Source organism: Nilaparvata lugens, chromosome 3 (genome assembly GCF_014356525.2).
Source record: "Nilaparvata lugens isolate BPH chromosome 3, ASM1435652v1, whole genome shotgun sequence".
NCBI classification, from domain to species: Eukaryota; Metazoa; Arthropoda; class Insecta; order Hemiptera; family Delphacidae; genus Nilaparvata; species Nilaparvata lugens.
In genome coordinates this window covers 80,876,453-80,899,865 of record NC_052506.1, presented here as the reverse complement: position 1 = coordinate 80,899,865, position 23,413 = coordinate 80,876,453, and the positions used below count along the sequence as shown (strand labels likewise).

The following is a 23,413-nucleotide window of genomic DNA, read 5'->3' as shown; positions in this document are numbered from 1 at the left end:
ATTTTCTGTTTATTTGTTCTCGATAAAGCTAAGAAAACGCTAAGGCCGTGTCTTTGGAAATTTTTCCAAATTCGTTCTTAGTGCGCCTCTCAAGGGCCAACTGAACATACCTACCAAATTTGAACGTTTTTGGGCCGGTAGATTTTTAGTTCTGAGAATGAGTGAGTGCCATTTTGCTTTTATATATAGATAGAAAGACCGTTTTCCGTTATTACACCATTGTCAATGTCTGATAAACTAAAACTGAATACACATGCAGAAACACAACATTCTCCTCAATTGTGAACTTGTGATTATTTGTTATCAAATGTGCTGCAAAGTTAGATTCCCCATTCTGTTTATTCCAATCTCTGATGTGTTCTTTAACTCTACTTTTGAAGCTTCTACCAGTTTGAACAAAGGTATTGGTTTGACCCACATAACAAGCATTACAATCACCAAATTTAAGTTTGTACACCCCACTTTCATCCCAAATATCAATTTTGTCTTTACTCATTCATTCAGTAATTCATTCATTCATTCATTCGCAATAATCAATTTCACAATTCGGGATGAACCAACAGGTATTCAACCCAAACTGTTCCTATATTCTCTAATTTGAAATAATATGAGCAGTCTAAAGGTTATGATCATAGTGTTTATAATCTAACTCACACTCTACAACTCTACTATTTCAAAAATCTGGTGTGGCGCACTCACACAACTTTCCTTGCTCATTGAACTGTAGGCCCCATTCATAGAGGAGAATAATTTAGAGGAATAACATAATGACGATTGGCAGCAACATATTTGAAACTACGATCAGACTACCATATTTGTGTATAGATAAAATTATTGTTTTCAGAGTACTTTCTCCTTCGTGTAAATTGTGAAATTCAATATTTTTTAAAAGTCGTCAAAACAGCTGTTCTACAGATGAAATATCTCGACTATGCGTTCTTTTTACTTTCCTTGCCCTATTACCATAGGTAAGGAAAGTATTGCTTTCCAAAAAAAATTAAGGTACCCAAATTTCATATTTTCTATACGTTTCAAGGTCCCCTGAGTCCAAAAACATGATTTTTGGGTGTTGGTCTGTGTGTGTGTGGTGTGTGTGTGTGTCTGTGAACACGATAACTCCATTCTTAATCAACCGATTTACTTGAAATTTCAAACTTAAGGTCCTTATACCATGAGAATCCGACAATGAGGAATTCAATGAAATTAAATTCAAGATGGCGGAAAAAATGGCGAATAATTACTGAAGAACCATGTTTTTCACGGTTTTCTCGAAAACGGCTCTAACGATTTTCTTCAAATTTATACCATGGATATAATAATAAGCCCTATTAAACTAGGGCTATTTATAAGCCCTATCAAACTGACATGAGTCTCATTTCTGGGAAAATTGCAGGAGCTCCGTAATATTCTTGAGAAAAATGGCGGATAATCACTGAAAAACCATGTTTTTCACGGTTTTCTCGAAAACGGCCCTAACGATTCTCTTCAAATTTATACCATGGATAGCTATTTATAAGCCCTATCAAACTGACATGAGTCTCATTTCTGGGAAAATTGCAGGAGCTCCGTAATATTCTTGAGAAAAATGGCGGATAATCACTGAAAAACCATGTTTTTCACGGTTTTCTCGAAAACGGGTCTAACGATTTTCTCCACATTTATACTATGGATAGCTAAGCCCTATCGACTGACATGAGTCTCATTTCTGGGAAAATTGCCGGAGCTCCGTAATATTCTTGAGAAAAATGGCGGATAATTACTAAAAGACCGTGTTTTCACGATTTTCTCAAAAATGACTTGACCGATTTTTTTCAAATTCATACCCTGTATAGTTATTTATCAGCTCTATCAACTGGCATGAGACTTCTTTTCGAGAAACTAATGGGGGGTCCACCCCATCCTTGAGAAATGGACTTTGTAACTTCCTTCTCGTGCATGAGGTAGGTAGGTATAGAGCAGTTCATAAAAAGAACACATAGTCGAGATATCTCATCTGTAGAACAGCTGTTTTGACGACTTTTAAAAAATATCATCGAATTTCACAATTTACACAAAGGAAAAAGTACTATGAAGACAATTATATATACACATATACAGTAGTCTGATCGTAGTTCCAAATATGTTGCCTCCAATCGTCATTATGCTATTCCCCTGAATTATTCTCCTTTGAGAATGGGGCTGACAGTTCAATGAGCAAGGAAAGTTGTGTGAGTGTGCCACACCAGATTTTTACGAACTGCTCTACCTACCTATCTCATGCACGAAAAGGAGTTCACAAAGTCCATTTCTCAAGTATGGGGTGGACCCCCCATTTGTTTCCCAGAAAGGAAACTCATGCCAGTTAAAAGAGCTGATAAATAACTATACAGGGTATGAATTTGAGAAAATCGGTCAAGTCATTTTTGAGAAAATCGAAAAAACATGGTCCGACATTTTTCTCAAGAATATTACGGAGCTCCTGAAATTTTCCCAAAAATAAGACTAATGTCAGTCGATAGGGATGATGAATATTCGTGGTATAAAATTGAAGAAAATCGTTAGAGCCGTTTTCGAGAAAACCGTGAAAAACATGGTTTTTTAGTGATTATCTGCCATTTTTCTCAAGAATATTACGGAGATCCTGCAAATTTCCCAGAAATGAGACTCATGTCAGTTGATAGGGCTTATAAATAGCTATCCATGGTATTAATTTGAAGATAATCGTTAGAGCCGTTTTCGAGAAACATGGTTTTTTAGTAACTATCCGCCGTTTTTTCCGCCATCTTAAATTGAATTCCATTGAATTTCTCATTGTCGGATCCTCATGGTATAAGGACCTCAAGTTTAAAATTTCAAGACAATCGGTTAATTAGGAATGGAGTTATCGTGTTCACAGACATACACACAGAATTCCATAATAGGAATACATATACACATATCACACATATACACATACACACACACATACACACACTCTCACTCACACACACACACAACACACACACACACACATACACACACACACACACACACACCACCACACACACACACACACCACACACACACACACACACACACACACACACACACACACACACACACACCACACACACACACCTACACACACACACACACACACACACACACACACACACACACACACACACACACACACACACACACACACACACCACACACACACACACACAACACACACACACACACAACACCACACACACACACACACCACACACACACACACACACACACACACACACACACACACACACACACACACAACACACACACACACACACACACACACACACAGACCAACACCCAAAAATCATTTTTTTGGACTCATGGGACCTTGAAACGTATAGAAAACTTAAAATTAGGGTACGGTACCTTAATTTTTTTAGGAAAGCAATACTTTCTTACCTATGGTAATAGGGCAAGGAAAGTAAAAGACACAGTTTTATTTTTGTCACATTCACATTATTTATGAAACAACTATACAGGACTACAGTTTTGTGTTGAACCCAACGACACGTCTTCAGCTGTACTTTGGTGTGTTCAGCATCTAGCTGAAGATGCATTAGTTTCAACACGAAACTGTAGTCCTGTAAAAATGTCCAATAAATGTGGATTTGTGACAAAAATGAAACTTTGTTTTTCAATAATAGAAAATTCCCACTATATATCAATTCTCATTCAACACTACACTATCCAGCCACCGTTATGTGTGTAACAATATTGGCCTATGTTTTAAATATTTTGTTTCTTGGATGATAATCATCATCATAGTTGAATTGAACTAGACTATTCACCGAAGTGTCGGTAGCCTAAAATTTGTCCTCTTACCATAATACATGAAATTTGTAATTGGATTCATGGCTATTCCACATTTGAATATGTTTTCGGTGTCTCTCGCTAGAAGATTGGTAGCAATCCATCCTCCATAGGCCTCTCCCATAACGGCAATGCGTTGTGGATCAATGTACTTGTATTTCTTCATCAGCTCTCTAACAATATCATGAGACGAGTATTAAATATTAGTTTTTTCTGAATGATATAAAAGTAGAATAACAGCAGTCAAACATCAGTACAGCAATGAGAATGATGAAATAATTCATAAGCTAAACTGAACATTCCTGAAAAACTTTAGAACATTCCGTGAAACATTATCGGGAAGAAAATAAACTGAAACATGAATGATTGTAACTCGACTTGAAAAAAAAATTCCTCCAGAAAGAATACAATAGATTAGTCTGATAAGAATTAATCTACATTGGAACAAAAATAAATGAAAGAAAAAGTATTTTTTCTCAAAAAGCAACATGTTACAAACATTTGAAATGTGAACTTCACAATAATTTAAAAGAATAGTAGTTAGTTCATACTAACTACCTAGAACGAGTCTGTATGTGAGGAGGGTCGTGTACAATATAAGTCAATTTGCATAACACTTAACGCTTTGTTGTGACTAGTTCGGAGGTGAGTATATCAAAACTCCCAACCCCTAAATCATGTGCTGAAAAAATGAGGGTGGTTTGAAAGTTGCATTTTCCACTTATAATTCACATGGATATATCTTGAAAACAATGTGTTCTATTGACATAATAATGAAGCTTAATATATTCCCTACAAGTTTTGTTTAGTAGAGGTTTTTTATAAATCTGATACTTTTTGAGATATTTGTGTTCTAAAGTGATGAATTTTCAAAAACCCAGTTTTTCTTACATTTTTTGCCTTTTCAAATCTTATAACTTTTGAACAATTGATTTAACAAGAATCTGCTATTCACTAGATTGTAGAAAATTGAATTATCTTACATTTCATGTATAATTCGACTATTTCACGCATTCCCATACGTCTAATGCAGCAGATTTCGTTTTGAGTGTCAAATCTCAAGAATTGCAACAAGTAACTTATTTCGAATATCACACTATTCTGTCATCATAAATTGGCAGTGTGCTTTAGTATGAACATTCATATTGAGAACCTATTGGAACGTCTGTGGAACTAAACACAGGGGTTGTTTTTATCTTCCTACCAAACAAAGACACTCAAAATTAAATCTGCTGCAAGAATCGTATGAGAATGCGTGGAATAGCCGAATTATACATGAAATGGAAGATAATTCAATGCTCTACAATCTCGTTATTAGTACATTCTTGATTCATCAATTGTTGAAAAGTTATAAGAATTGAAAGAGCAAAAAAAAATGGAAGAGAAACTGGGTTTTTGAAGATGCATCACTTTAGAACAAAAATATCTTGAAAAGTATCGGATTGATCGAAAACCTCTACCAGAGAAAACTTGTAGGAAATTTATTAAGCTTCATTTTTATGGAGCTGATTATGTCAATAGAACACATTGTTCCCAAGATATTATAACCATTTAAGTAATAAGTGGAAAGTGCAACTTTCAAACCACCTTGGTTCTTTCAGCACATGATGTGAGGGTTGGGAGTTTTTGATATGCTCACCTTCGAACTAGTCTCAACAGAGCTGCAAAGTGAAAAACTGTGTTCCGAACATTCCCTCCAAATTTGATTGTCAACTGATTTATTGTTGCTGAACAGAAAATGTCACTATAAACACTAAAACTGCTGCAACAGTTGTAGGAATATGCGTAGAATAGTGAAAATTAATATACATCAAATTGAAGATAATTTGATGCTCTATCAGATCATAATGAGCACGAATTTTTTTCATCAATCGTGCAAAAATTATAAGACCGAGAAGATGAAAAAATTGGAGGCAGAAGTGTTTTTTCAAAAAATGCTTCACCTTCAAGAGTGGATATCTCAGAAACTGTAAGAGATATGGAGAAAATGTAGAGGACAAATAATTTAAAAGTAATTCTGTAAGCATCAATTCTGCAGAGGCTGCAAATGTTCATAAGATGTATAGTTTCTGAGATATATGCAAAAAATGAAAAAATGTTACTTTCGAATCACCCCCACCCCTTTAGTACATTAGGAAGGGGTGAGAACTTTTGATATGTTAATCCTCTTACTATCCTTGAAAGAGCTGTGAAGTTGAAAATTGTGTTCCAAACTTTTTTTCCCTCTATAATCTCCCGTTGACTGGACTACAAGTTAACAATAATTTCAGTAATTTCAGTTGCTGAATTTGAGGTACCTAATTGAATTTATCATTTAAGATAACCCCCAAGTATTCGAATTCTCCTACACGTTCAACAATACTGCAGTTACAGGTAACCGACCGCGCAGATAAACTGAGTAGTGCGGGCTGGTTACAATCCAGCTATGCATGGAGAGTGTTGCATGAAGATTGATGCGTGTATTAGTATTTGTCAAAACTCAAACTTAGCAGAGCGGCGAAGGTAGTGTAGGCGGTAGAAGCAACCAGAGACATGCAGATTCATGCATTACTTTTCATCAATTCCAACAACTTCCTCCACCACCCTCTACCCTGGCCACCCTACTATATTCTTTGACCCCACTATATAGCAATCCATCAGCTTTCCATAGGAAAATTCATTTCAAATATTCATTTCCTATCATCAACACTTCTCGTTAACCTATGCTGACAGTTCAAAGATCACTATGGAAAAAACTAAACATTAAAATATACGCCATCAAAAGATAGCTATATTGCACTTTTTCCACTTTGACTATATTATATAGGTCATATAGAGGATGACTATGAATTGGACTTTAATGCATAATGGACTATATACTATGTATATAGTTGTCCAATTTCGACTATTGTAATGCTCTTGACAATCTCAAGATCCTTCTGCAATAAAAATATTTGATTTGATTGTTTGATTACTAAGGTTTTTATTTTGGTCACAGTTATAATCCATATATTTGTAGTGAATTTTCAGGACAATTTGAAAAATGATCCTAAAAGAGTCTTCAAAATGAAGTACAAGAATGAAACATTGAATGAAGTGCAGCTTTTCAATCTGTAGAAGATTTTTTGTAGTTATGCTATACCCATTTCAAATGAGAAAAATATGCTCTTGTCATCATATTCCAAACTATAATGCAAAAGCTATTTGAATAGTACTACGAGAGATTATTCTAAGATTCTACTGGTGTGTGTATACAAATGGTCAAAGATTCACTTACTTGGTCACAAAAATGTGGTCCTCAACTTCAACTTGACCCGCTCTCTTATAGATAGAAAAAGTGTAGCTATCTCCTCTCCAAGAGCTCCCTCTGACATCAAGGCTCACCACAACCACATCCATCGCTGTTGCCAAATAATCATAGAAATCTGGAGGGGAATACTCATCAAATATCTGCTTCTGATCAGGCCATGGCCCTCTGAAATTCAAAATTGAAGATTGTTATCAAATACAGAGATAAGTTTTTGTTCTGGAGTGAATAGTGAGATTTAAGTTTCAAAGTCAACTTCAGTTTGCCATCAATGTCTGTCATTAGACAAATGTTTATTGCTTTGAAGGGACGGATTCAAAGATCCAAAGGTTCAAAGAACCCCAAACATCAACCGAAGCTTATTGTGTTCCCAAGTAGTATGTTAGTTGAGCAAACCAATACCTATGTCCTTCACAAGAACCAGGAGTTTTTTCCCATACTTACATTCCATTCATCACCTGGTTGCAATCCTTGTCGCAATCCAGTGTGATATGCTTAGCAGTCTCTTCGGACTGATTAGTCCTCATGACACATGTGAGTTCTACTCCTGGTCTTCTTTGTAGGTCCTTCCGCTGAGAAAGGGGTGGCCAAGTTTCCTCTAAGGCGCCCGGCCACCCTTGAATCAGCCTCTTGACCCACATTTGTGCCTAGAGTTTCACCCATCTCCAGTATCTTGAGTTTTTTCTTTTTGGATCAAAGGCCTCACCTCTCTTACAATGTTTTGCCTAAATGGTCACCCTTCTTTGAGCAGTGATGAGGTTTGGTCTCTTCACCCACAACTCGTGACCTACGTGAGTTCTACTCATGGCCTTTTTGTAGGTCCTTCCACTGAGAAAGGGGACGCCAAACTGCCTCTAGGGTGCCCTGTGCCAGTCACCCTCAACTCAGCCTCTTGACCCACATTTGTGCCTGGAGTTTCGCCCATCTCTGGTCTATTGGTTTTTTTCTGCCCTGATGGGGCAGATCCTGTGGGTTTGAAGGCGAAGCAACTTCTGGAGTTGCCTTAAGGTTCATTTTAGTCGCCTCCTACGACAAGCATGAATACTGTCAATTTTGTATGAATTCTGGTTTTCAACACATTCTTGAGTATGATGATCGACTCAAAGCTCCCTCAACCCACAGGGGGCAACGTTATTAGACAAAGCAGATAGCACTATCCTCTTACAACTTCGCACTGTTGCCAAATCGTTTGCATACTGTGAATAAATATGATAGAGCACCAGAATGATTCATAAAAATATTCAATAAAATAAATTTTTCACTCAATTTTGTAGTCTTACATCTGAGATGTATGACGATATCCTAATGTACAAGAAAGCTATAATAATATTCAATGAGAGGTTACATTCAAGAAGAAAGATAGGAAGGCCGAGAATAAGATGGGAAGATGAATTGAGAGACGATCTGCGAAAAATGGGATATAGAGGATGGAGACAATTAACAGAGGACCGAGAAGCATGGAGAGCTGTAGTGGAGGCGGCCAAAGCTCATATTGGGCTGTAGTGCTAAAGAAAAATAAAACAAGAAAGCTATACCAAATGGAGTATATTCCTATCCTTCCTATCCTTTATTCTATTGATACAGTCATTTATATCTCTGGAATTTTGTAATTGTGAGTAAAGTTTGGAATACTTACTGGTTGTACATCAACTGTAACTCTGTAACTTTTCATCATTCTTTTAAATTTCTTTTCATAATCCCATTCATTATAGATTTCAAATTCTACAATTAAAACCTATAATATTCCTCTAATTTCAATATTTAATGTAAACTGTATGTATTGTATTCATTAGATGATTTCTTGAGAAATCATTCATCGGGTATTTACATTGTATTCAATCATTACAATATTTAGTATGTTATCCATTTTAGCATTACTAAGTAGTTGTGACTTGTGTTGCAGGTTTTTTTTGTGTGTGTGTATTCTTGAATACTCATTCGAGGATCGTGCTGTAAATATGCCTTGCTGTCGAACGAGGGCTCACGAATTCGCCGACCGAGATGGCCGGTGATATTGGACATCTGACCTTGCCGTGTGGGGCTGAAAGACGATCTTCGATCTGACGCCACTAGCCCGATGCCTGGAGGCCATCACTCTTCATCCTCATCCATCAACCTTTGGACACCGGACTCGAGGACGACAGATCTTAGATAAGTACTTGATACCCCCACTACAATATCAGATGTGCCCCGTAAATTTGGTCTCTTAAAGACATGAGTATTCGGTCTCTTAAAGACATATTGTATTTGGTCTCTTAAAGACATGTGTATTCGGTCTCTTAAAAACAGATTGATTATTAGATTATTCATGTAAAGATGTATTTTGTAATATTCTCTATATTATTCTCATTATTATGAGAGCAGTCAGTCAACCGCATATCTATGTTTTTAATTCCAAGACCCTCAAACCACTAGAATTAGGATCACATTATTGATCAGATAAAAATCCGCAGATCTCAGGGTCTAGCACAATTTCAACAACTAAGACTTCTCCGACAAAATCATTTGTCACCAGGAGATCGGCTTAATATATTGGAAATAATATAATATGCTCATTCATTTTTTAAAATACTGATTAAAAATGACACTGAATAATACTGATTAGAGAACTTATATTATAAAAAGGTATACTTTCCACTTATAACTTATAAGTTATTGAGTTATTGAAATTATTATGAATAATCACTCATAACTTGAGGTAACACTGATATTATGAGGTATAATCTTCCTCTTAGAATGAGTTATAACTCTCCCAGCATAGAATTTTTTAATACACAACAGTTGAAAAATGTAGACATACAGAGTTAAGGAGGTTGGCATTCAAAAAAGATCTTGTCACCAAAAGCTGATTTCTCACAAATTACAGAAAACTGTTGAAACAATATTAACCAGTGTAGAGAATTGATTTTTTTCACATGATTAATCAGACATCAGAGACATCATTAATCAACAATGTTTTCCTGGAATATTGATAGTTTTTGCATAATAAAATTTTAATGTTGGACTAAACCTTCCTCGATTGACACATGTGGACAAAACAGTGTGTGTGTAGTGTGTGTGTGTGTGTGTGTGTGTGTGTGTGTGTGTGTGTGTGTGTGTGGTGTGTGTGTGTGTGTGTGGTGTGTGTGTGTGTGTGTGTGTGTTGTGTGTGTGTGTGTGGTGTGTGGTGTGTGTGTGTGTGTGTGTGTGTGTGTGTGTGTGTGTGTGTGTGTGTGTGTGTGTGTGTCCAATCAACGGAATGACTTGAAATTTGAAACTCAAGGTCGTTACAATATTAGGATCCGACATGAACAATTTCGATCTAATGCAATTCAAGATGACGGCTAAAATGGCGAGAATGTTGTCGAAAAAAGGGTTTTCCGCGATTTCCTCGGAAACGGCTCCAACGATTTTGATCAAATTTATATCTTAAATAGTCATTGATGAGCTCTATTAACTGCCACAGTTCCCATATCTGTAAAAATTTCAGGAGATCCGCCTCATCTAATGAAAGTGTGATTCTAGATTGCCAATTATCAGGCTTCAGATACAATTCAAACAACAAATTCCAAGTGAGAAGGATTGAGCATGAAAATCTCTACAATAATTAATGTTTTGTGACATTCACACCTAGAATTGGAAATAAGCTCAAAATTCGAGAAAATGTTATTATTTCAATTGCAATCTGTTTGCAACTGTTGATTATTAAATCATTCATCATGAAGAGATAGCAGACCTCGTGTGTCTCTAGTGTTATTGTACTGTCACCAGCTGGCTTGGACCTTTGAATAGTAGACTTGATATGCGCATGAACACTAGCATCAGGTGATAAATTTTCATAACGGAAAGGAAAGTTGTGTGAGTGCGCCACACCAGATTTTTATATATATAGATTGGCCAATTTAACCATTTTAAACATTGTAATAAATATTACCATATTTCATAATCTGAATTTTGTTCTTCCTTGCTATAACCTGTTCATGATACATAACCAACCTTATGCTATCACTCTGTATTTAAGTATTGATCTGACTCTGAATAATTTGAAGGGAGATACCTCCAATAATACATTCAATTCAAATCAGCAATATATAGCTCTGATTAAATCTACCTTGGGAATAAGAATTTTCAAAGGTCATTTGAGGTATCAAGCCTTCAGCCATCAACATTATTGACTGATGCAAAGCTGAGGTCTTAGTTTCAACTCGATCAGCTTTTTGTTTGTACCGTAGTTACAGTCACAGTTATTGTTCGATTGGGATGAAATTTGGTATGCGAATTCTTTGAAACAAGGTGCAGAAACATTATATGTAACGATTTTTTATAAGACCTTCGGTTTTTTTTGTAATTTAAAAAACCGCAGACCAACCTCCATCCAGAAAGTTACTTTTTCGTATCTTTGAAGATACGTATCTTTTGTATCTTTGAAGTTACTTCATCATATCTTTGAAGATACAGCAATACATCTTCCTACTTTTCACCTTCAATATCACCAGCCCATGGTGTCGTAGGTAGCTGGATCATTGACACTCACACTGTTGGACCCAGGTTTAAATCTCGTTCCTACCAGTTTTTTTTTGCAGATTATACTAATTGTTTTATCTTATTCTAATAATATTGGATCATTATCAAATAGATTATTATGATCAGATAGAATAACTGAATTGAATCATATCATTATTATTGAATTGATTTTTCAAATTAATTGGATAAATTATTAAAAAAACTTTATTGTATTGGAATCCAATAATGCAGTTGTAGAAAACTTTTTGTATGTAATTAAAGTGATGAAGTCGAGTTTTATGCTCTTAATACATAAATAACTATCATTGTCTATGTTACAGATAACTCAACTATTTTAGTTGTGGACAATTTTTTTATCATAAGAATATCAATCAACAACTATTTTAGTTGTAGACAATATTCAACATCATAAAAATTTCTTCAATCTCCAACTTTTTCCATCCATAACTATCAGTTATTATTTCTATTATTTTCAACTGAATTTTCAGTTTATCAGGTACAATAATTAAAGTAGGGGTAAAGTGAGAGTTCTGAAGAAGAGCTGGAGACAAGCTGTCCCAAAGCTGGCTCAAATCTACCCCAAAGCTGATTCTTGGTTCTAACCTTGCCCAATCCAATATAATCTGAACTAACTTAACCTAGCCATACCCCTAAAATCACAATAAACCTCAAATGAAGATCCTCATTCCACTTTTTTAGAAAAAACTAGATCCAGCTTTTTTTAATCCTTGAATAACTAAGAAACCGTTAATTTTACAAAAAAAAAATTACAAGAATATCTTGTTCTAGTAAATCTAATTACAAATCCATTGACACCCCATTTGTCAAGATTGAACAGGAAATAAGGATCAGTCCCACTCATGGGAAAAGTAGATCCAGTTCTTTCAATTTCTTTAATAACTAAGAAACCGGTTATTTAAAAAAAAATACAAGAATATTTTTCTCCAGTAAATCTAATAACGAATTCATTGACACCCTATTTGTCAGGATTGAACAGAGAATAAGGATCTTATGGAAAAAGTAGATCCAATTTCTTGAATAACTAAGAAACCGTTAAAAAGCTACAAGAATAATTTTTTTCAGTAAATCCATTTGTCAAGGGATCTAACTCAACTTTCTCTGAAACTCAGCAACAAGCACTCAGAATCTCCAATGATACTCTCATGTTGAGACCTAGCACAGCTCCCTTTCTCAAGAAACACCAACCTCAGCACTAAACCACATTTACCTGAATTTCCACAATTACCTGAAACTACTAATTTTCAATGGACAGTTAAGACAACTTCAAACATATTGAAACCTAGATTCATTATTCTTGGATTTCAAAAGAATAGGAAAAATGTTATAAGTGCTAACAGGTCACATTTTGATCTCTGTAATCTGAACAATGTTAATCTCTATTTAAATGCTCAATCATTCCCCTATGAAAATATTGCTGGTAATAAACATTTATTGTATCACATGTTCTCTGAATTCCAAAATTAATACTATCCTTATAACAGCAGTACATCAATTGAGTATAAAACATTTGATGAATATGCACCATTGGTTGTTATAGACTGTAGTAAGCAAAATAAACTATTGAAATCTGGTGCAATAAACATAAAGTTGACATTGGAAACAACAAATAATTTCTCAGAAAAAACCAGTGCCTACTTATTAATCCTCTATGATTATGAGTTCCACTGAGTGGAACAGTAAAAAGAGTATTATAATTTTGGAAAAATCTTCTATAAAATAACAAAAATTGGGTTGAAAACTAGATTATATTCAAATCAAAAGTATTAATCTCCCAACCACTTCCACAATCTACAAATGTATCGATATTTTACCTTCAGCATCATCCCATTGATTACTAAACATTATCATTAATTTGTAGAATTGTTCTTGTTCTCCCATAGAATGATCTCCAACCATTTTCTACAAATTTAATTTTGAAGCATTTTATATTATTATTCGATTTATCAACTTCTTTCAAAGCACAAGATATTCAAATACTGACTGTGATGATATAGTGTCAAATTTGCACCATATATATGAGCTTAGATTTTTCAAATGAATTTATTTTATTAAAGTTGAATAATGTTCTTGGTCTGGGTAACCAAACCTACATTTTTTCTGGGTGGACTCACCTACATCTACAATTTCTCTCTGGGTGTATAATATACACCCAGAGATTATTAGATAATATTATTATCTAATCTGACTGGTCGCATTTCCAACCCCAATAGACTGATTTGCATTGTTGCATATATTTTGCGCTTCATTCATAATTGCAACCACCCCAGTGATAAGCATTCTGGTGAACTTTTGGTGTCCGAAATTCAGGATGCTGAAATCCAGCTTCTTAAAGCTATACAAAAAGAGGCATTCAGTTATGAGCTTCAGCATTTGCATCAAAACTTGGAGTTGGTAGCTAGAAGTGAATTTCATGCACTTTCACCATTTATATATAGTGATGGTCTGTTATGTGTTGGTGATGTGATGTTGGTGAATAGATGATACAAAATCATCTATTTTGTACACCACATTTTTGTAAATCTTTTCAATTATCTTCCATTCTAGTCAAAGCAATTACAATTTAAATTATGATTACAATTATCAGCTTCAATTTTTTTGTTCTTAGTTCCATTCTCTTATTTGGATTTGTAAGAATCTTTTTATCATAAATGTTAATGTTTGGCAATTTAAAGCCTTTTTCACAAACTCTAGTTAATCATTTCTATTATGAATTCACATCTATGATGGCTAAACTAAATATTATCTGTGAAACTTTTGAAAATCAACAACAAATGCTTCAGCACCGAGCATTTTGCAATCAAGAATTATCTCAAGATAGTTCTGCAAACAATCAGACAGTATATATATCTATCCCCAGCTCCTCAAGCTATAAATCTTAATCAACAGCATATACAAATTCCTAACATTGTGCAAATGACACCCAATGTAAATAATACTAATCAAATTCAACCTCATTCAAGTTATCAGATGGTCACTTCATCAACATTTCAATTTCAGCATTTCAAATTGCCAGAGATTCCCCTGCCTAGGTTCAATGGTGAATTCGAACACTGGCTGGAATTCAGATCAGCATTTTCCTCCAGCTGACAACACGTCTGTTGCTGACAATGTAAAATTTCAATACTTGAAACAAGTGCTTTCTGGTGAAGCATTACATAGGGTAGCCAATGTATCTGCCAATGATTTTCAGTTGGCTTGGTCACTTTTGAAATCTAGGTATGACAATCCTTTCTTGACACCCATTTTGCTGCTATATTATCTCCACCTAGTATCAATTCTAAGCTGGCTGCCTCATGGCAAGCTTTCATTGATCATGAAAAGTTGAATATCAATGCTTTGGAATTGCTTGATTTGAACATTGAAATCAAGAATCTGTTATACATGTATGTTATCATCTCTCTGTTTGATTCTGCCACACTCAGGGATTGGGAAAGATACAATTCTCTCAAAGATAAGCCATCATTGGAGAATTTGTGGAATTTCATGGAGTCACAGCATAAGATTGCTCAGGCCGTTGTATACAATTTCAATGGTAATAGTCAAACCACTCATAAGTTGCATACTTCTAATCATCAGACTTCAATCAGTAAGAATAATCATGTAAATAATCAACAGACTAAACCAGTTAGTTATGCTCAAAATGTGTCTAACAGATTTTCTAATTTCCAGAAAACATTCTCATGTCCCTTCTGTAAGGATTCATCACACAATATCTTCAACTGCTCTGGTCTTCTAAAGCTTGCTTCTGCTGGTAGATTAGATGCGGTTCGTCAGAAGCGCCTATGCTTCAATTGCTTGAGGCCATACAGTCAAGAGCATCAATGCTCTGGTTCCTGCAAGTGCTGTGGTAAACCACATAACACAGTGCTTCATGATGACTCATCCAAAAATCACTTAAACAATGGTAGGAATGTCTCTAATAATAGTATTAAATCACATAACTTGTCACAAAACTCAAGACCAGGTTCAAGCTCTGATGCCTCCATTGAGCACTTTTTAAAATCCACTAGTGCTCGGGCTCCTGCTGAACCATGCACCAACACTGAAATTGTGTCAAAACCTAGTTCATCTCAATCTTTACTGTCGGTTGGGACTCCAACCACAAATTGTGTTGCAGTCTATGCCTCTCCCAGTTCATCATTGCAAAATCAAAGCAAGTCAATTGCTATAATGCCAACTGCTGAGGTCATAGTCATCAATTCTCATGGTCAACCCATGCTATGTCGTGCGCTGTTAGATACCGGAAGTGATTCCTGTCTAATTTCTAAGAAGTTAGCAAGCTGCTTAGCTCTGCCTCCCATTCAAAGTGACAATTTCATTCACACTGTTTCCAATGATGTAACTGAAGCCACTGTGGCACACTCAGTCACAGTCAAATCTGTCGATCAAAACAGCTGCTGCTATCAATTGTCTTGTAGTCAGCCAAATAGCAAGTCTACCTTCATATGATATTGGTAAATTTAACATCCCCACTGAACTTAGATTAGCTGATCCACACTTCTGGTCTAAAGGGATAGATTTGCTATTAGGAGCATTAGTGTTTGCCACAATCATTACTTGTGGCCAACTCACTCTGGATCCCTCATTACCCATTCTTCAAAACACCCGGTTGGGTTGGATTGTTTTTGGTGCATTTCAACTTCCATTACCTGTTCCTCGTTCTAATCATGTCAATTCCACTTTATTTCTAGTAGTGAGATCTCCAACCAATTGGAACGATTCTGGCAGATTGAAGAACTGTCTCAACCTGCTCCTCCAGCTCCTGAAACGGTCAGGGTTGAAAAGCATTATGATGAAACCACTATTCATGGTGATGATGGCCGATTTATTGTATTATTGCCCCGAAAAGACAAGTTTTCTGATTTGGGTCAATCCCAATTTGAAGCCAAAAAATGCTTTGATTCATTGGTAACCAAGCTGTCCAAGAATGCTGAAATTCAGGAGACAACTGCACAGTTCACCTGGAATCATGTGAGATCAAAGGATAGTCCTGTGGACATCATTTCACAGGGCTCAGATCCTCCAGAGCTCTGCAAAAGTAACCTAAGGTGGCATGGGCCGGCCTGGTTGTCTGAGCCAAATTCACACTCGGATTCCTTTTCCACAAACTTCATTGTCTCCACTAGCCTTTTAATGTATTTGCTAATAGTATATCTAACTCTATATTATCTAATCTGACTGGTTGCATTTCTAACCCCAATAAACTGATTTGCGTTGTTGCATATATTCTGTGCTTCGCCCATAATTGCAACCACCCCAGTGATAAGCATTCTAGTGAACTTTTGGTGTCCGGGATTCAGGATGCTGAAATCCAGCTTCTTGAAGCTATACACAAAGAGGCATTCAGTTATGGGCTTCAGCGTTTGCGTCAAAACTTGGAGTTGGATGCTAGAAGTAATTATCATCCACTTTCACCATTTATACATAGTGATGGTCTGTTACATGTTGGTGGCCGTTTATTACATTTAGATACTCCATTTGATTTCCAACACCAAATACTGTTACCCAAAGAGCATAGATTTACTAAAGCTTTGATTTTTTCTATCCATGAAGAATTGTCTCATGCTGGTGTACAAGTCACCATGGCATCCATTCGTCAATGTTTCTGGATATTGTCCACAAGACGTGTCATCAAGGATACACTCCATACTTGTATCAAATGTTTCAGATTTTCACAGATTAAAGCAGAGCAGATTATGGGTCAACTCCCTGCCACTCATGTGAATATCAGTTCTTCATTTTTGAATGTAGGTGTTGATTTTATGGGTCCATTTAGTCTTCATCTAGGTGGCCCCAAATCATGCACATTTTGTAAAGCTCATATAGCTTAGTTTATTTGTATGGCAACTTGCGCCGTTCACTTGGAAGTGGTAACTGAGCTGTCTACAAAATCCTTCCTCACTGCTCTTTCCAGGTTTGTTTCCATAAGAGGTATTCCTAACTCGATTTACTCTGATAATGACATTGCATTCATTGGAGCGAACAGTGAACTACAACAGCTCTACAATTTTCTTGCCGATTCTCAAAATCAAGACTCTATTCAGCAATCTGCTTCCAACTTACGCATTCAGTGAATTTCATCCCACCCCATGCCCCACACTTTGGTGGACTGTGGGAGTGCTCTATTCGCAGCTTCAAAAATATTTTCAAAGTTGTAACATTGGAACAAATTCTCAATTTTGAGGAAATGTACACTCTCAGTGCTCAAATCGGAGTTATTCTAAATTCAAGGCACATTGTTCCACTTTCTGAAGACCCCCATGATCTGGCCTATCTATCCCCTGGACATTTTCTCATTGGTTGAACACTCAATGCCCTTCCAGTCAAAACAATCAACTCGAAACATATTAATCATATTCAACATTGGAACAGAATTAATGACATGAACAAGCAACTGTGGGAACGATGGTCACATGAGTACCTTGTGACTCTTCAGAAGAAACACAAATGGACATCTTCCTCAGATAATATTAAAATTGGCACTTTGGTTCAGTTGAAAGACCCTGGCACTCCCCCAGCCGCTTGGAGGCTTGGCCGTATAACAAATGTTGTGAAGGTCAGAATGATGAACTCCGTGTTCACTGAGTCAGGAGTCTATGAATGCGCTATTTCTAGCGTGGCTCCACTTCCATTTGATGATGAAATGGACAACACACTCATCTAACATATTTTTTTATTTTTAATTTGTTGGAAAATTCACGAATTTCCCAACAGGGCTCAGTCTATGTTAGATTCTGTCTACCATCCATTCTTCACTTACAAGCTTCTTTGTAGTAGTCACTCTGGCAGTGTTTGAGTCTTGGCATGCTTCCGCTGCCAACTTTATTTTGATCAGCTGACTTGTTGTTTGTTCTTATTTTTTGTCATTCTTCCTTCATTTATATCTTTAGAATACATTGCATATTTTCCAAAGGTTTTTGTCGATTGTACTAGTTAGGTTGCTTTCAGTTCTAAACTTTTAAAGCTTGATTTTTTTTGTTTTGCATCGTACAATACTGCTTTTACCCCCTTCTTTGTCACTCGTAAACTTGGTTGTTCATTTGTTTTCGCTCCATCACTAGCTTCACGTCAAGGGATTATGTAGCCCAAAAAATGTTATGAAGTGTCTACATTCAAGTAATCAATCAATCATGAGTTTTAAACTTTGAAGTCTTAAATTTTCATAACTTTCAATTCAGTTTGTTGCAACTACATGTTTCATGTCCACTTAAGTGTTTTTTCCAAGTTACTTTGGACTCAGGTTTCAATGAATTTCAATCAAATTGCATCTCTCAAACATTCATCCTGGGATTCTAACTCACTTTTTACAAATTTGAGTTGTGGTCCAAGCTATTCACATAAGATTTTCTCACTACTGCATCATGTTGCACTGTGACTTTACTGTGTCATAGCTGGTCATCACTGAATAGTCACATTGTTGCCATTATTCTTCCCTTGGAACGACTTAAACATTTTGGATCATCACTAAACTCTATGTTTCTCTTATTTGAGAGAACATTTGCTCCTCTGGTAGTCCTGCCTCTGCTGCAGTTTCCCATTGACATGTCCTGGCCTGGGCATGTCCTATCTCTTGACACTTTGAAGCTGCTAACTTTACATTGAGCTAAGTATTTTGTATTAAGTTCACCTTCCCTCTTTACATACACATATTGCCTACTGTTTTTTGATTTTCAAAATAGTTAACCTAAAAATCAGATTTTATGAACATTTATTCATAGGCCAATTAAATTGTATCTTTTTGAAATTTAGCAACTTTTTTCCCATTGCCATTCACTGGTTTAAACCTGAATTATCATGTATTTTGTACACCAAATTTTTGTGAATCTTTTCAATAATTATCTTCCATTCTAGTCAAAGCTATCACAATTTAAATTATGATTACAATAATAATTATCAGCTTCAATTATTTTGTTCTTAGTTCCATCCTCTTGTTTGGATTTGTAAGAATCTTTTTATCATGAATGTTAACGTTTAGCAATTTCAAGCCTTTTTTACAAACTCTAGTCAATCATTTCAATTATAACAGCCTCAATCAATTTGTTCTTAAGTCTATTCTCCAATCTGGACTCACAAGAGTCTTTGTAACATTTTGCTTATCTTTAGTATCTCAATATTCAAATATTTTATATTATTCAATTTTGAAGATTATTTCAAGTTTGCAATTATATCTGATTCAATTATATTTTCATTAACTGCACTATAAGTCACTTTCAAGATTAAATTATCAGTATTGTATTTCTTGTTGAAATTGCATTCCTGTAACATCACTTATATCAAATTTATCAGAAGGTTTTCACACTCGATCTTTTTTAATATTTTCTAATACTATAGTCTCATCTATTTTATTTGCAATTTTGCTTACTTTTAACTACATCTCAGAAGTATGAAGAAATTTCAGCATCACATTGATATGGTGATTGTCCACATTCAGAAAACATCACAATTTTATTAAATTTGAATTTCATCAATTGAATTATTATTATTGTCAATAATTCTTGACTCAGTATATGTTTACTTGCTCTCCTAGAACTTTTGTATGTTCAAATTTTATCTTGCACCAATCTTTGATTTATTGGAATATATTCTTGTATGATTATAAACCTATTGTCCTAGAGTAGATAGTATGATGAGAGAGCTAGAGCACTTGTGGAGTGGCTGATATGCTATTTTTCAAATCATTAAAATTAACTCATTTTTACTAATTTTCGATAAAATTCATTACATTCTAAGAGAAAATATCATTTTTTCAATGAATTATTCATAAATTATTCAAAATTTCATAATCAAAAATAAGTCAAAAAAATCACTGTTAAGTATCAGAAAAATTTTTTGGAGTGACTTATTTTTCACTCTTATTCTATTCCACTCACTGGAGACACAGTTTCAAGCAGAGAAATAAGTACATTTTCAACCAATAGTCTCCAAAAAAAAATCAATTTAATTTAATTTAATTTATTAAATAAATCAGGAAAATTGAATTTTACTTGGAGACCAAAAGTCTCCATTTTATTGAATTAGAAATTTGATAATTAAATTACGATTTAAATAAAAAAAACAAAATATGATCATATTTTCCTTTCATCTCCTATCCTTACTTCATGATCTGTACGCATGGCCTTTTATGCAATCACATATTAGCGTTTATAGCTATGGATCTTTAATTACAGGCATGATGAAATTTTTGCATACAGATCATGAAGTAAGGATATAGGAGATGAAAGGAATTTTGAGGGTTATTTTTTTTTTTAACCCCCATGAGGAACGACTCCTAGGTAGTCTCATAGATTTTTAGTGAAAATACCTACTTAAGATATCCGTTGGGCCCATTGGATAACAGTTCAGTAATTTCACAACATTTACTATGTCCTCAATAATTAATGGGAGACATCTGGATTTGAACCAGAGTCTCCCATTCATTAGTCAAGCATTCTAACCACTAGACCACTTGATCATTTTATAAATTTGAATTTAATTCTTAATGTTAAGTTTCAAATGATTTTCATTGATCAAAAAAATTTGGTCCATTCCGGGATTTGAACCAGAGTCTCATGCATGCCATCAGACATGCTATCCACTACACCACAGAGACTCATAGTAACAATGCTATTTGATTCTTGATCTTAGCTTACTTTATTATGAATTAATTAAGATTTATGAATAAGGTTGATCTATTATTTTATAAATTAATAAATTAAATAATAAATTGAATTATTAAAATATTTTAATAATATAATTCTTTCATTAATTAAGATTCATGAATAAATTATTATTAATTATTAATTAAGATTCATGAATAAGGTTGATCTATTATATTATTTCATAAATTAATGAATTAAATTATTAGATTAATTGAGTTCATGAATTAGATCCTATTTTTGAGTTAAATGAATTAGATTTATTTAAATTAGATTTAACACGTTTTCAACAGTGTTAATGTCAAGTGCTTGTGATCGAAGGGAAGTAGCAAATTAATTTACATTATTCAAATAATATTCTTAAGATTTATCATTTTTAAAGAATATTTATCAAGAAATTATAACAGAATAATTTTTTCAAATACCTTGAATTTTTCTCTTATAAATAGTAACTGAAAATCATGAGTGATCAAAATAAAATCTATTGTAAAATTTGTGATGTTAATTTTACAATTAATTATAATTTTAATAGACATTTAAAATCTAAAAAGCATCAAGTTAATTCATCTATAAAATATAAAAATTCTTAGAATTAAAGAAAATGGGCTGAAATGAATCATATTCATGATTATGATAGATTAAATGAAAAAGCATCATTAAAAATTGAAGAGGATTTTAAAATCAATGAAGATAATTATCAAATATTAAATATATAAAAAATTATAATCCAAATAAGAAACAAAATTATTTATTTTATATAGTTGCGAACAATTTATATGGTTGGGCCTTATCACAAAAATTACCATATAAAGATTTACAATTTATTAATTCAGATATTAGAAATTTGGATGAATGGGAAGATATAATTAAAAATTATGATGAAAATGATGATGTTGGATGTATTTTTGAAGTAGATTTAAAATATCCAGAAGAATTGCATGATAATCATAAAGATTTACCTTTAGCTCCTGAACATTATAATAAAAGATTATGTACAACTCTTTATGATAAAAATAATTATGTTGTTCACATTAGAAATTTAAAATATTATTTAGAGAAAGGTATGATTTTAGAAAATATTAATAGAGTTATAGAATTTAAACAAAGTAATTTTATGGAAAAATATATAAATTTTAATACAAATATGAGAGCTAAAAGTAAAAGTGATTTTGAAAAGGACTTTTATAAACTTATGTGTAACAGTGTATTTGGAAAGACGATGGAGAATGTAAGAAATAGATTAGAAATAAAATTAGGTGATGAAGAATCGTCATACAAATTTTCTAAAAAATCTAATTTTAAAGGATTCAAAATATTTGATGATGATTGTATTGCTACACATTTTCATAAACAAAAGGTTGAATTTGATAAACCAATTTATATTGGATTTCCAGTTTTAGATTTATCTAAATTATTAATATATCAATTTTATTATGATAAAATTAAAAAATATGATCTAGATGCTAATTTATTATACATGGATACAGATAGTTTCTTTTAGAAATGAGTAAAGATCCTTATGGAATAATAAAAAATAATCAAAAAGAATTTGATACAAGTGATTATGATAAGAATCATGAATGTTATAATGATAAAAATAAGAAAGTGATTGGAAAATTTAAAGATGAATTGAATGGTATACCTTTAGAAGAGTTTTGTGGATTAAGATCTAAATGCTATAGTTATATGTTTTCAAATAATAAAAATGAAGTAAAATGTAAAGGTATTAAAAAATGTTTATTAATGAACAAAAATATAAAATTAGATGAAAATACTAAAAATAGATACATAAAAATGGAAAATTTTAAGAAATGTTTATTTGAAGATAAAGAAGAGTATAGAGAAATGAATTGTATTAGAAGTTATAAACATGAATTATACACAATAAGTTTGAATAAATTAGCTTTAAGTTCAAAAGATGAAAAAAGATACATATTAAAAGATAAAATAAATACTTTACCATGGGGTCATAAAAATATAAAATAATAGATGATTTTTGAAAAAATTTGGAGGAATAAATTTTAAAAAAATAATTTTTTAATAAAATGATTTTTTTCAAAAAATTTAATATTTTATTCATCGGAATATATTAATGAAGAGCTATTTAAACCAAATACTAATTTTCTTCTAGCCCACA

The 23,413-nt window shown here is 33.7% G+C and overlaps 1 protein-coding gene across 1 annotated transcript in view; it reads right to left on the bottom strand.

Annotated features, from left to right (window-relative positions):
• LOC111054238 (venom dipeptidyl peptidase 4-like) overlaps positions 1-23,413 on the bottom strand; it is a 139,977-nt gene that overhangs the window by 10,790 nt on the left and 105,774 nt on the right. Inside the window, exons 12-13 of the mRNA XM_039424759.1 lie at positions 7,088-7,285; positions 3,844-4,004 (exon numbers count right to left, since the gene is read on the bottom strand). Of these exons, the coding sequence (XP_039280693.1) occupies positions 3,844-4,004; positions 7,088-7,285 (359 nt within the window). The remainder of the gene's footprint in view (positions 1-3,843; positions 4,005-7,087; positions 7,286-23,413) is intronic.